This window comes from Bombus impatiens, unplaced genomic scaffold (genome assembly GCF_000188095.3).
Source record: "Bombus impatiens unplaced genomic scaffold, BIMP_2.2 scf_0127, whole genome shotgun sequence".
Lineage (NCBI taxonomy): Eukaryota > Metazoa > Arthropoda > Insecta > Hymenoptera > Apidae > Bombus > Bombus impatiens.
In genome coordinates, this window is record NT_176546.1 from 322,738 (window position 1) to 337,742 (window position 15,005).

A 15,005-nucleotide genomic window follows, 5' to 3' on the forward strand; every position below is an offset into this window, starting at 1 on the left:
TTTCAGTTTCTTTTAATATTCATCAGAATTTCCATCTGAATGCCATTTCTCCTGGAAATTAAAGACACTCGTTTATAATAATTTTTGCGTTACGAATATATATGATGTCACCATTTACGCAGGTCGTCGTCCGTGAAATTTTGTTAAACCTCGACGCGTCTTCCGCGAATACTCTTCAAATAGTCGGAGTTATCGTAACGAGCATTAAATCTCGACGCGTGTTAGAGACTCGAGTGCTCGTTAGTTCCTGTTCTCCGACGTGCGTGGTCGCGCGAGCCGTTTCGCAGTTTTTTTGCTCGGTCGAATCGAACGAGCTCATTTTCCAATGAGAAATTCACCGTTCAGGAACGAAACGGTAGTCCGTGGCACGTTTCACGATAAACTATTACCGTAACGAACGCGTCTTGTACCTACACGCTTCGTCTTTCTTCACGCTGACCAATATATAGAGTTTCCAATGAATATCGAAGACGTTCTTTCCAGAAGGATTTTATTCGGTCGAGCGAGGGAAGAAAGCGAATCATGGAATTGAAATGGTAAACGATCTAAGCGTCAGAGGTGAAGCTTTCCAATAGAAACAAAGAAACGCGTTAATTTTGCCAGTTACGTCGTTTATCATTTGAACGCTGCGGACTTGCAGCGTTTATCACCTTTGCAAATGTAAAAGGAGAATAAATGCTGAGGAATATGTTGGAATTAATAAAATTAAATAATAAAAAAAGGTAATAATATAACATAAACATAGTAATAATAATAGAGACAACAAAATTAGATAGATTTATTTATTATTGTATTATACTTTTAATTTTGTAAACAATTAAGTGATTAAATAATGTTTGCAATGTTACCAAGCTATTAACGTTGTTACAGAGGGATGAATTTATTAAGGTTAGAAAGGGGCGATTGTTATTCCTTTTGTCTTGTTTCGTTGAGAAAAATAATGTTTCTTCTCTTGAATTAAAATTATGCATAAAAGGCTTTCATACATTCAGTGACATTTATTCTTAACAAGATTCATTATATCTTTTGAAATTATGCTTGAATTAAAGAAAAGCTAAATATACATATAGTGCGAGTATAATGTATGCCTACCAACATCCTTGAAGAGTTTAAAATGCTAAAATATAACTGGATACTAAAAGGAACCTGTGCTTTTAACTTAAATACATACTTCAGCTTCAAAAGACCTCTCCACTATATAAAATTGTTTAATATGTAGTTTAATAATTAAATTGCCCAATTACACGTTCTTGAGAGGAGCGTACAAATTTTCCCATTTTATCTGAGAAATAAAAGAAATGGTTTGTATATATGAATATTGTTTATATATATTTATATATATTTTAAAAAGTAATTTCACTTTTTTGATATCTATGAAGAAGATCGCTGCATTTAATTTATCAAACTGTCGTATAAATTAAAATTATTCATAAAAAAGCTTTCATATGAGTTATATTCAATGACATTTATTCACAATAACGTTAATTATATCTTTTGAAATTAAGCTTGAATTAAAGGAAATCTAAATATACATATAACGTGTATATGATGTATATCTACCAAAATTCTTCATAAGGTTAAAATACTAGAATATAACAGAATGTTAAAAAGTATTTCTACTGTCAATCTGAATATACATTTAAATTTCAAAAGCTCTTTGCTATACAAAATTGTTTAATGTGTAATTTAATCATTAAATTGTCCAATTTAACGTTCTTAAAAGGAGCATACAAATTTCATCTGAGAAATAAAAAAAGAATGGTTCGTATATATCTTTTCAAAATGATTATGATTTTATCGAATATCGCCGTGTTCGAATTGTCAAACGATTAGATTCAGTAATCCGTTTGTTATTCTTTTCTGTATTTGTTTTGCATTTTCCTTGCTTCGTTTCATTTTTGTACTGCCGAGTTCTCGGAAAGGATGCTGCGATTACAAACAGAGTTTTCTCACGTTCATGGATAAAGTGGAATTTATGTTTGGCGACGAAGGTCTCCGCTATCATGTTATGACGATGTCAGAGTCAAAGGAAAAGCTTTCACGATGCAAGAACACGATAGAGGCCTTTGAGGACAAAATTAGCGATCCTCATATTTACATGCGTACACGTATATCAAACGAGAGTTACACGTGTGTTTAAAATGTCATCGATCAGAGAGACATATATTCTTGAAAGCTTCATTTTATGGAGATCCCCAAGTAGAAAAAATACAAAACTTTAGGGTAGTTTCGTAATTATGAGAGGCAGTGCATTATAAATCTATATTTTAATATATCCTGTATATTTTGTTACCTTTAACATTCTTGTAAATGCATAAACATTCCCAGTCTGTTATGGTTAATTCAAATAAATGTAAGAAGTTATTTTTTCCTAGTAGTCATTGGTAATTGGTATTTAATGGTAATTACAAACTGTTACTGATACTTTTGCTATGAAAGAGCGTACTATCTCATCAATGGTCATTAATATCTCAAATATTCATGAATTTAATGGGAATTGTGTTTGCTCTGTTTTTTTTTGCTTTCCCACTTTAATCGATAGATATAATTTGAAATGGAAACAATAAAAAACATTCTGCCCATTCGTTTTTTAGAAGAGTAAAGAGTATATTTGATCGAATTTCTAGGTTTCACAATTTCGAAGACATTTAACTCGAAAAACTGGTTTTAAGCCGACACACGTAAACTTTCAATTCGTGTCTGTGTCTAAAAATACACTGCTTAGCATTGCAATTATCGAAGACCTTGTGAGTTATATTAACATACCTTTTTCGTTTCGAAATACTGGTAACAAATTTTGTTACTGAACCTTTAGCTGCAGTGGTAGGGAAGTAATTAATTAGATTAAAAAATAAGAGAAGGTAAAGCAGGCTTTAGAGAAGGAAAATTATGGCTTATTAAAGTATGTACTTTGAATATATGTATTTGAATATGAAAGGATTTATAATCTCCTTGAATAATTTTCAATCTAAATATTAGTTGTTTGGCAGTTAAAAGATTCGAATTGCAACAACAGACACAAACTTTGTAAGATTTAATTAAACTACCAAATATTCATTTAAGTTATCTTTGCTTCACGATGTAATTTTTTCAAGACAAATTTTTCTTTCAATAATACGCTAATACATATAATAGTACAGACTACAGTACACTACATACTACAGTATACGTACAATAGTACAGTCCACAGATGTGGAAAAATAAAGGATATACCAAATCATCACTTTGCACAATTACTATAATACACTTTTCAATCCTCTATCTCCTTGAACAGTTTATATTAAATATTCTAGAAAATAGGTACCGTTCCTTGTACATTTTATGTACCTTTTCTAATCATGTGTATAAAAACCACAGTCTAGTTATATCTGGAAGTAATTACTTTCATTTCAAATAAAAATATCCTGAATGCAACGAAGTCTTGAAATTCCTGACGACGGCAGAAAAGGTTTGGTGTAAAAGTGTTATCAGATGGAAACTTTATCGAAGACAATTCCACTGTCACTCCACGTACTTCCTCTATCAGATAATGTCTACCTGGACATTTCGCCTAGAACAGCTGACAGATAACGCGTCGCTAATGTTTGAGAAATCGGTTTTCGAGCGAGCACACGCTGTTACGAACAGATGTTGTTGGTACTGGTGGTTCGACGTGCCAGAGGCGATCTCATTTATATTCCTCCGGGCATTTCTCAGCGTACGATAATATTCGCCAGTTAAACAATGTGGTACCCCCTTCTTCTCTCGTCGATACGCAATTTTGTAGAACGACCGGGTCGCGAGGGTGATTCATCGGTCGCTGTTTATCTTCCAGCCTTTATCCTAGACTGCATGTCTCTTTCCCGTGGCCTCTGTCAGTGTGCAAAGCCGTAAAGACAGACTTACTTACTTGGCAGGCGTAAACTCGGTTCGATCTGTGGCTCTGGTGCCATTCCACGAAACAACAGAGTTTCCAACGAATTGATAACTTGTTCCTCCTAGCCAGATAGGCGGCCAAGCTGACGCTATCGGTTCACGATGACTTGCTTGACTTTGATTTTACCAACGAGCGAGGGGCTTACTGGTAAACTGCATTCTTTTTTAGAAAAAAGAGATAAACATACAGGAAACGATGTACAGGGTATTTCAGTATTTATTTATCAGCTAGATTCTGTTGAATTATCTGGCTATAAATTCGAAGAAAATGTTATATAGACATACACAGAAACGTTCCGGAATTTCTTTATTAAACCTTTATTTATGCAAGTTGATATTTTCATGAGGATAATTCAAACAAAAATGGAATTTAGGAAACAAATGGAATTAGGTTGTCATTGCCATTGTTATGAGACGCTATCATGATTATGTTGGTAAAGTTCGAAACAATAAGAATTATGAGACATTCGATATAAATAATAATATTCAGAAATTACAAGGTTAATGAAACAGTTAATTATTGTTGAAAATGACAACGTGAGTTCGTGCTCGCCACCCATATGCAGATGCGTTAGTTATAAGAAATAATAACTAGAAGATAATCCTATTTACAATCGATAGATTTAATCGATAGGCTTAAGATGCTTTTTTATTTTTATCCCTAGCTTTTGTAAACGCGTGCAATAAAGGTTTTTTTGGCTCACAACGGTGTGATAGATTTATCCATTCAATAAAATAATAACTATTCTGATCCTACCTCTGAGTATAGAAATAACAACAATTATCCATTATAATAACAAACCTGTATATTTAGTGTGATCGTTATCAAACGTTTGTGAATGAATATAGTAACGGATTTTAATTATTAACGTAGGTAAACTGAATCGTTAATAGCTAAGCTTTGCTATGGACTATTCAGTTTATCTATGGTGGCTGAATGTTTGATAGCATATAGAGTTTCCTTTTAATTACTTCTAATTTTCTAATTTTTTGTTGTTGGAATTTTCTTCAAATCGTAATTTATTTACTTCGTTTTAAAAACTAGGATAGAATGGATCTTGTACTTTGAAGAAGAGAAAGCAAGCAATGTTCGTTTTTCGTGCTTTTCCATTTCATAAGACATTTTGTTTGTGAGAACAGGGACTGCAGAACTATCAAATCATAGTGATAATAATATCTCAAATATCTCCATAAGATAACGCTAAAGATTTGGTGTACCGGTGAGAAGCAGGAAATATCACACAAAACACGGATATAATTAAATGTAAAATAATTGATATTTTATTAATCATTCTGTTTTATGACGTTTAATCAAGGTACATATAGGTTTCGTATTATTAACAATACAGTTGAATCGAATTTTGTTTTCTTTTGAGACAGACCAAAGTATCGAAATTTAATTTTTTCCATTAAAGCTATTTTGTGAAATTTCTTACTTTATCCCTTCACTTTTCAATTATCTTTTTACTAGTTTACTTCAAGCTAATTGCTATTTTTTTACGGTTTTTATTCTAAATTGCACATCCGTTGCTTTTATATCGATTGTCATTACCGTCGTCGAAATAACACGCTTTACTATGGAATGATAATATTTCTCGTTGGATGATAAACGAGCTCGCGCTGGCCATCGTTCGAGTCATTCGACTTTGATTCCATGCTCGCGAGTCCCTTATGACTTTATTCGTCCGTGTCATTTACGAGATTGCATGCCGCTACCGAGAAATCGTCGCTTCCAGGAGTCTTTCCGTACAAAACCGATGGCAAGGCGATGAGAGGGAATTTTCAGTGCGATCGGTAATGATCATTGCGATGGAATTTTTGCGCGTAGCCGAGGATCTCAAAGAAAATAAATGACTCGTGAGTCAGACAGTTGTAACGGTGTGTGTCGCAAACTGGCATGGAAAAATTGGCGGCGATAAAACAAATTGTCAGTTTCTTTCGCCTGTCTGATGCTGTTGCGTTTTCAAGATGTGACGAATTGAGATTTTGGAGTGCCACTTATGGTCCGCGGTACATACTCACCTGGCAATAACGAATATTCTAATATTTTCTGCTTTTCATGAGTTCGAATAACGGTGACACTCCATTTATGCGAATCCACTTATTGGAATGAATTAGCGTCTCATTAAGTGGACTCCTGTTGATTGAATCCACTTATTGGAACAAAGTTGTTATTAACGAGCAAAGTCAGTGAACTATAAGTAGTAAGTAACATTAGTGGATTATCGATGATTACTGTTAAACTACAGTATTTTTAAATAGTAATTGCGAAACTCCTTAATTTTATGGGATAAATTGAAAAAAGATGAGATTGTTTGCTATGGGTTACTAAGAAAGCTTCAGAAATATATTGAAGTATTTACTATCGATAGTATTTGTTTTATTCTATACAAAATGTCAATGTTTTATTGCGAGCTATAAAATTTCATTTTCTTGTTTCTAAAGGAATAAGCCTTAGATTACATATTGATAAAAAGCTACTCGATCTTTGTTTTTTTAAAAAAAACCTAATTTAACGTACATTGTAGGTATTTTAGAATCTTTATCATTTATTTATCAGTGGCTTAGATTATTTGATGGATAGACTAATCGCCTGACAACCTAATGTTTCGTCTTCACATCCCATTTTAACGATCTGATCAACAGATTTTCCTGCTTTCGACATCCTATAAACCATGTATTTACTTTTCGATATCTTTATCTGAATGTCCTTAAGGTAAGGTCATAACGTGTATACGTTAGTTACCACAAAAATGTAATCAGATTAAAGAAAAAAAGACAAAATCGATATTTAATTATCCCTTCTATATTTACAGAAAAGAACACTATTGACATAGCAGTCCTTAATCCTCTATTAATTCGTTTTACTTTGAAACGCGATAGAAAGTGTCAGTTAAAGTAACCAAATGTCACGATTTCACAAACGACAAAATAATAATCGTATCTATCTTTTCATGTTTATGAAAGGAATTATTCTACCCATACAATTTAAAATTTTATTTAATCGATTTTTTCTATTTTCATGCGTCAAATCGCTACGATTTATCACATCCACTTCAATTATCTTGCACAACGTATCGTCAAACGATTTATCAAAACGTCGTTAGAACAGTCTTATCTACATCCATGGTGAAAAGCACGAACTAAGAGCTTTTGGAAAATAGTGAACCTGCCTACCATTTTATTTCCTATGGATATCTAATTTTAGTTTTGCTTTACTTTTGGAACGGCCGTCCGATCGCTTTCACCACGTGTGTCATATTTTCCTAGAACAGAACGGTTACACAGCTGAGTAATCTGTTAAGGAGATGCTTCGACATGCTTTCACTTGGTATTGAATTTGATTTACAACCGCTGTTTGAATTGTGCTACGATCGCGACACGGTTCGCACGATTTCGTCTCGAATATTATCCAGTCGCCACCACATACCACGATATTACATTGGTTCATAAATTGTTGATATCACAAATTCATATGTTGCAAGCAAAACTAATCAACTTCACCTTTTGTAAACTCCCCTATTTTGTTATCTCAGCATATGATTAATGGACTACAGATGTTTCTGCGTTTGTGGAAAATTTAAAGATGCCAAGATGTCGTATGTAATATGCAAAAATACATAAAATATTACTCAGGATTATTTTCTCGTTTTAAAATGAAGATTGGATCGATACCTATATTTCTTCTTTTGTGATCTTATAAGCTCATTGATTGTAGATCACTAAAAATCTGATATTCTTGTTGTTTCATGATAATTTCATCCAGTTCACATCATAAGAAAAATGCATGTTTACAGAAATAGAATATGATTACTTTAAGAAGATCAAATCAATGAAGAAAATAAATGGACCAAAGTTGTGTGAGCAAAATAATAGAAACAATCGTTGAATATTTTATGACTTTGAAATCTCGTCGAAAAACGATATTTATTATACAAAAATAAATTGTTTCTTGTTGAATAGGGATTCATATAACAATTTTTCAATATAAATCTACCAACATATGAATACACCGATACCTTCACACTATCATTGACAGTAATTACGTAATAATCTGGTTGTATCGTAATAAAGTCGCTCTTTTTCGTACAATCGGTGACGAAGATTAAATAAAACGAGACGTTTAAGGTTACGAAATTGAAAGGGCGTGAATCCACTCGAGCTTGTGCCAATTTTTGATAATTAATCTGTTAATTTTTTCAGCGAGCAAACGGTCACTCGAAAATGGGGTTGAAACGACGACGCAACAAAGCAGAGCACCGATGAAGTGATTAATTCGATCGCGAGTGTGGGTGTAGAAGAAAATGATGACTGCCATGGCCAGATTACCTTGCAAGCAGACTTCGCCTTCGCAACAGCCGCGAGTCAATAATTTTGGGAACAGTCGAAACTCTTACTGGAACATGCAGACCAGGCATCCAGCTCCTCCATACGTCAGGAATCATCAACGACACACTGATCATACCGGTAAGTCGATACGTTATTTATTATTAACATACCTTTCGCTACACGTGTTGCGCTCCCAGGGTGAAGGTCGGGGCGGTCGCTTTTCACGATCAACCCTTTTTTTTCCCTCCCTTCTTTCCTTTCTTTCAACGTATAATTTAACGCAGGGGAAACTCGATGTATAAAAAGACGCTTTGAAGGAACAGAGTATTTATATCAGATATAATTCCTTCCTGTTGAATATATGCGTCGACGGCGCCTTTTCCTCCGAGTTATATTGAGACGTTTAACCTTAGTGAAGATATATCCTATTGTGTGTAATATTGAAAGGAACAATATATTTTCTTTTGTATATTCTCGATCAGTAGACCGATCAGAAAGTGAAAACATGTAAAATATTTAAAATGTTGCGCCTGTTATAATATTCAATAAGTTGGACGAACTTCAATTCGCAAGTTCAATTTTACGCTGAAGCTTGAATATTAAAAATCTTGTTATTTATCGAAACGAGAACAGGGATAGCGAATACGAAACTAGATATAAACTTAACAAATTAATTCACCAAGTTCTATTACCGAGAAGAAATAACGGAATTTCCTCTTCTTCTATATTTAGAACCGGGACGCCATCAATTTGATTTCCAGTTTTCGACGCGAGCCCTTGGTTTTCTGACTCTTTGAAGTTAGAGAAGCTAAATTAAATTTGTGTTTGGACGTTATCATTAAGTTAAATCTGCTTTTCGGATCATAATTTTCGTTTGTATTGAAGTTGAGGATAATGGAAATTTTTGGTTGGAAGGACCAGGAAGGATGCTGGAAAGAAGCGTTTTAATTAAAAGTTACTTAACTGGGAATCGATCGCAACACGGACTTTTGCGATTCATAACTCTTCGTTATTTACGCTGCGTGCTGTGCAACCTTCCTACGGGCAACGTTACATCCTTGAACGAACTTCCTATCGAGCGGACCGTTTTATCTTCACCCTTCACCGTTATCGTCATTAATTATCCTTTTTACGGCACGTTCGAACAGCCCGTTCTTTCGTAACGATCTTTGACAAGTTACCAGGTACTCGCAGAAACGTCACAATATCACCTAATATTTGGAACGATGATTTATCGAGCCTCTAGATCGCTTTCTAACGAGTTACGTTTGCCATTTAATTACGCCACTATTTTACCAAAATACGTATTTCTTGAATTAACCAATAGTCTTTAACAACATCGTTATATTTCTATAGTATTATTGCAATTCTCATATTATTCTTCATTCTATTAGCGTAATTATATTACAATTACGTTTTTTTTTAACGACATCGTATTTATTTACTATGTAATTCGCGATTATTTTATCGAGATACTTTGTGCAATTTTTAAATGACGGGAAGTCATTGTTGTCAAATTCCTATTTTATTATCGTAACTCCTATGGCAATTTCTGCAATCTTTTATTTTATTACTTTCATCTTATCGCGCTTTGTCATTTTTTCTGACGACATTATGTTTATCATCCAGCGATTTGACTATTTTACTCCGACATATTTTTCAAATTACCAATGATCTTTCTCATTTTTATGTTTTTATTTCATTGTCACAATTTTTATTTTTATTCTTGCAATTTTTTATATTGCCGTAATTTATACACACACATGAAACGAAATTGTAACAATAACATAGTAATGCCCAATTATTCGATTTCGTAATGTTCCTAATGAAATTTCGTTGCGCTCTACCAATCTCATATTCTGCGCCTGTGTAAAAATTAAAAATAAATAATTGTACTGTTATAATTTCATGTTGGTCTTTGCAATTTTGTTACTTTACCCGTGTAATTTCATCGCGTTCTGTTTCTTTGCAATTTGTTATTTCAGTTTCTAGCTGCTTTTTCGTTTCATTACTGTGATTCTGTACACCCTTTCATTACATGGTATTCTGTTATGATAAAACTTCAGTTAACATTTTTACCGTGCACCGAGCAAATTGCGACGAGTGTAATAATTTTATACGGTAAAAAATACCTAGGCGTTGGAAAGTTTCGAAAGGTGAAAACGTGGTAGGAAAAAATAATATCGCGGTGACAAGCTGGTAATTTGCGAAACTTTTCTCATTTTTGTTTCACTGAAAGTTTGGTGTAAAAATGGTAAAAATCCTACAGTTCCGTGACGTTTTCTCGAGATTCTTTAGAGAACGGGTGCACCTTGCAGTTGGACACTTTCATGTCATCGCTGAATCCACAGGAGTGCTTTGAGTTTCTGTCGGCGCATCCTTTTTCTTATCTGTGTTCCGCCACGTTATTATCACAGTCTTCGGTCGTTTCAAAAGAAAATCTGTTACAGTATGTCAAACATATGTCATCGGCTACCATGACTGACGTCAACCTAACAAGCATGTTACCAAGAAGTTCCAAGTCAGTTTCAGTCTCGAATGGAACGAATGACACGAATAACTCGTCGCTTTATGCAAGTCCTTTGACGAAAGAGTTGCAATGATTGGGAAATAATAGAGAGATTGGACTTCAAACACAGCTTCGAACAGATCTTTTCTACGTTTCTTTTGTAGACTGTCAACTATTTCTAAATGAAACATAAGGTATATATACATTTTTAGATCTGTTAAAACGTAGATTGAAAATAGCAGAAGGTACTTCAAACGAAGTTTGGAATAGTTTCCTGCTACGTTTCTTTTATAAATTTCTAGCTATTTTTAAACTAAACATAAGGCAAGCGTGCATTTTTAAATTTGTTAAAAAATTGATCGGCAAAGGTAGTAATTAAAAGTCTTTATGTTCAATCATTTTCGATCATAATGATATGCAGTTTAAATTTTTAATTACGATTGAGAATGTAACATGTAATTCAGGAATTTTTAATTATAAATTTTCAGATAAGACAAACAGTTCGTATGCGTTTTAATTACTTTGGACTATGAAACAGTGACGTTAAATTACAAATTTTTGTATTGGGATTTATTAAAATTTAAATTAAATATTAAATAATTAAAAGTTATTAAAGTTAAGTAAATAAAAAATATAAAGTAAAACAAAGTTAAATGAAATAAAAAATTTGTCGATCGAAATTTTTATATTAAAAATATACGAGATGATGTCAAGAAATATAGCAAAATTTAGAAACTTTTAGATTGACATATGATTTAAATTAGAATGACAAGGAAGATACAGGATTTGCTGAGAAAGTTTTAGCACATGCTTGTTTTAACGCAACGCTGTTCAGAACTGCTGCTTCTCAGAGCGAGGCAGCTTCGCCCACTCTTTTCCTCTGCCATAGCACACGACGTTGGTTGATCCATAACATATGCCCAAATACAAACACAATACGACATACGAAGGGAAACAAAACTACATAAAGTCGTGTTCCCACATGAACAGCTATAAGCTAATGCGTTTGAAATTCTTAGAAACATTTAAACATTTCTTTGTATGGTGTATCATCGTTACATGCGGACAATCGTGCGTATAATTTTCGCACGTATTTTTTAAAACATTAAAAAAGATATTTATCGTATATATTATATATATACAATTGGGAACAAAAATAAGTGGACATATAGTGGAATTAAGTTAATCGAGCTACTAGTACTAATATTGTATACTTAAGTTTTATTTATTATACAGGGTGGTTGGTAACCGGTGGTACAAGCGGAAAGGGGGTGATTCTACGCGAAAAAAGAAGTCGAAAATATAGAATAAAATTTTTTTTTCCGTTATAACGAGACGTGATAAAGTGCACGCGTACCGAGCGAAAATTCAAAGTCGATTTTCTCGAAAACAAAACCTCAAACGAAAAATTTTTATTCTATACTTTCGACTTCTTTTTTCGCGTAGAATCACTCCCTTCCCGCTTGTACCACCAGTTAACAACCACCCTGTATATTCTCGTAATACACAGATTATGTAGTAAATAATTGAAATTCATATTTACGTTTCTATATGAACAGACTGTATTTAACGAAACTTTCGTTATCCAACTATTTTTGTCCCCGCTGTATATTCCAAAATAATTTCAACTGAAAAATTGTTAAACCCATCGAGAAGACTGATAAAACGCTGACGAATGTATTGAAAAGCTCGATAAATTGTTGCTTCTCGTTATTTACATAAAAATGAACACATTGTTAAGAGCACTGACACGAGCATTTATTTTACATCGTAGCCTTGGAAACACGATTTTCATCCAAAATGACGCGCGTTGAAAAGACCGATGAATTGTCATCGAGCATAGGAATGGCTGATGGACCGTCATTGTAAAAACGCCAATGGACCAGCATTCTGCACAGAATGACGCTGTCCGTGTCGTTTCGAAGCAATAGAATGAATATTCGTCATGTGTTGCAGATTTGAGAATGAAATCTTTGTGCGAAACGGGTTGAGTGCGGTAAAAAGACAAATGAATGTAGAAAATCTGCGACGACGTTAGAGGGCATTAGACGAAATGTGCAGAAGTCACGTATTTAGAATGTGAAAACGCCATTCCGGTCGTAAATGGCGTGCACGATTTTGTTGAGTGTTCTGCGTGGCGCAGCGGTTTGCATGAGAACGCGGTTTAAGGGGTTCTACTGGTGGAGAGGACGGTTTTTACCCTTGAAGGGTAGATTATGCGGTCTCGTCGCGGTTAGCGACCGTTGGGCCATTTTTGATTCCGCATGGAAGTTCCATTATATATGGTGTTTCATAAGAAGTTGCTGGTATTAATGGGCTGGCATTTTGAAATTCATCCAGTTGACTACACAATTTTTCGGTAGACGAATGATCTCAGTTTTAAACGAATGTAGGCATATATACGATATAATGAATATTACAAAAATTGAAAATATGTAAATGTTTTAATTTTTGTAATATTCACTTTCGTATCGTGTGATACGGGACATTATCTGTGACATAAAATGGACCATAGCGCAAGATACAATGTATAATTGAATATGTATTTCATTAAAATTACTGTTTCTAGTTCACCAATAAATTTTTTGATAGATATTCCTAGTATTCCAGATTGCAGTATTTAAATTTAAAAGTTCAACAACTATTGTTATTTCCATTGCAAACTAAACGTAGTATGCATAAGGTTTTGTTGTAATCTGTCATATAAAGATACAAATGAAGCTCTTACCTCGCTGTTGCTATGCTAGATTCTATCCATAAAATGCATTGCACTGAAAGCACGTAGTATCCTGTTTGCAACAGACGACAAATGATCGTCGTCAATCGGTCATCTTTGTTATGTCAGAACTGAATTTCACAATTTTCTAATATTGTAATAATCACTTGGAGCTTGAAGCTACGAATATTTGAGAAATGAGAAATGTAAATGATGTCATTCGGTGTAAAGTACCGACAGTAGAACTATTTTTACATAAGTAAGATAAAACGATAAAACTTTTTTTAATACAAAATAATCATATACTTCTGATGATGTATACCACGACATCAAAATAGTTGACGATTGATATGACAGTAGATAATTTCCTATCGCTAATAATTATGCAGTTGATGCTTTAATTTAAGGAATACAACTCATAGGAAAAATTAAATTTTATCATTTTATTACTTTACAAAGGAAGAGTTACATTAACATAGACCGTTTCCAAGATTAATAATATATTTCAAACAGAAGTTACAACAAAAAGTAACGAGTTCTATTAGAAAATCAGATTTGTCACAGACATAGCCGTCTATTTATATTTCGATTGCGACTAATTAATTCCCATCGATGCATCTGTATTGGGGGTGCCATATCATTAAAGTGCATTGAATTTAAATTGCCAACAATTCGGCCAATCGATTTCACTCTGCCTGGCTATCGTGATCGAATCGTTGATTGTTTCGAGGCGAGAGTATCAGCTCCCTAAGGCGTGTCAGACGCTTGTCATCAATCATCAGCGTGCGTGGCACGCGAAAACGGGAGAAGCCGCAGATGTCGGACTGCTCGTCATTTAATGCTCGAGCTTGCCATCTCGTCCTCTTCAACGAGACACTTTAACCCGAACGCGCGTGTAAAGTGCGTACACGTGCACCACTGTCGCTCTGCATTGGCGTAACGCGGCAAAAACATCGAACCAGCCAGTAGGTCTGTTAATCCTTTCGCTGTTTGACCTATTCACATTCACAGACACTGTATCTCGCGACGCAATATCGTTCATATGACTCCAGGGACGAGATAACACGCGTATCTGGTTTTCAATATTTAACGACAGGCCTGACTAAAATGTAAAACTTATATTGAAAAAGTCAAAATATGACAGTTATATGTACATATGGCGAATGAAAGAATTTTTCAAATTGATGCGCTATGAATTTTAGTAACTTCTGTACTAAGCATTTTTTATCGTATTAGTAACAGTTATCTATTCTATGGAATGCAATTATATTTATCTTAATACATCATAAATATCGCGTCAACGTTTAAAGAAAAATGAAACAAGACATTTTTGAACGTAGGAGATGTCCTGGTATGAGTTTAGGATCGTTAACCCTTTCACATCCGCGGATGAAATGTCTGGTATGTGAATGAAAAGAAACGCCTCTCGAAGCATAAACGACATCGCGAGATATAGATGCAAAAGGGTTAATCTGTACAACCCATGGGGAGCGTAGAAAATATCAAAGCATTCAATATTCAGTATATTTACAGAAT

General features: G+C 34.0%; 1 protein-coding gene across 5 annotated transcripts in view; it reads left to right on the top strand.

Annotated features, from left to right (window-relative positions):
* LOC100747277 overlaps positions 1–15,005 on the top strand; it is a 50,262-nt gene that overhangs the window by 23,412 nt on the left and 11,845 nt on the right. For all 5 annotated transcript variants that reach the window (XM_024364998.2, XM_012381096.3, XM_024365001.2 and 2 more), the window contains one exon: positions 8,119–8,382. In XM_024364998.2, the coding sequence (XP_024220766.1) occupies positions 8,220–8,382 (163 nt within the window). In that variant the 5' untranslated portion in view covers positions 8,119–8,219. The remainder of the gene's footprint in view (positions 1–8,118; positions 8,383–15,005) is intronic.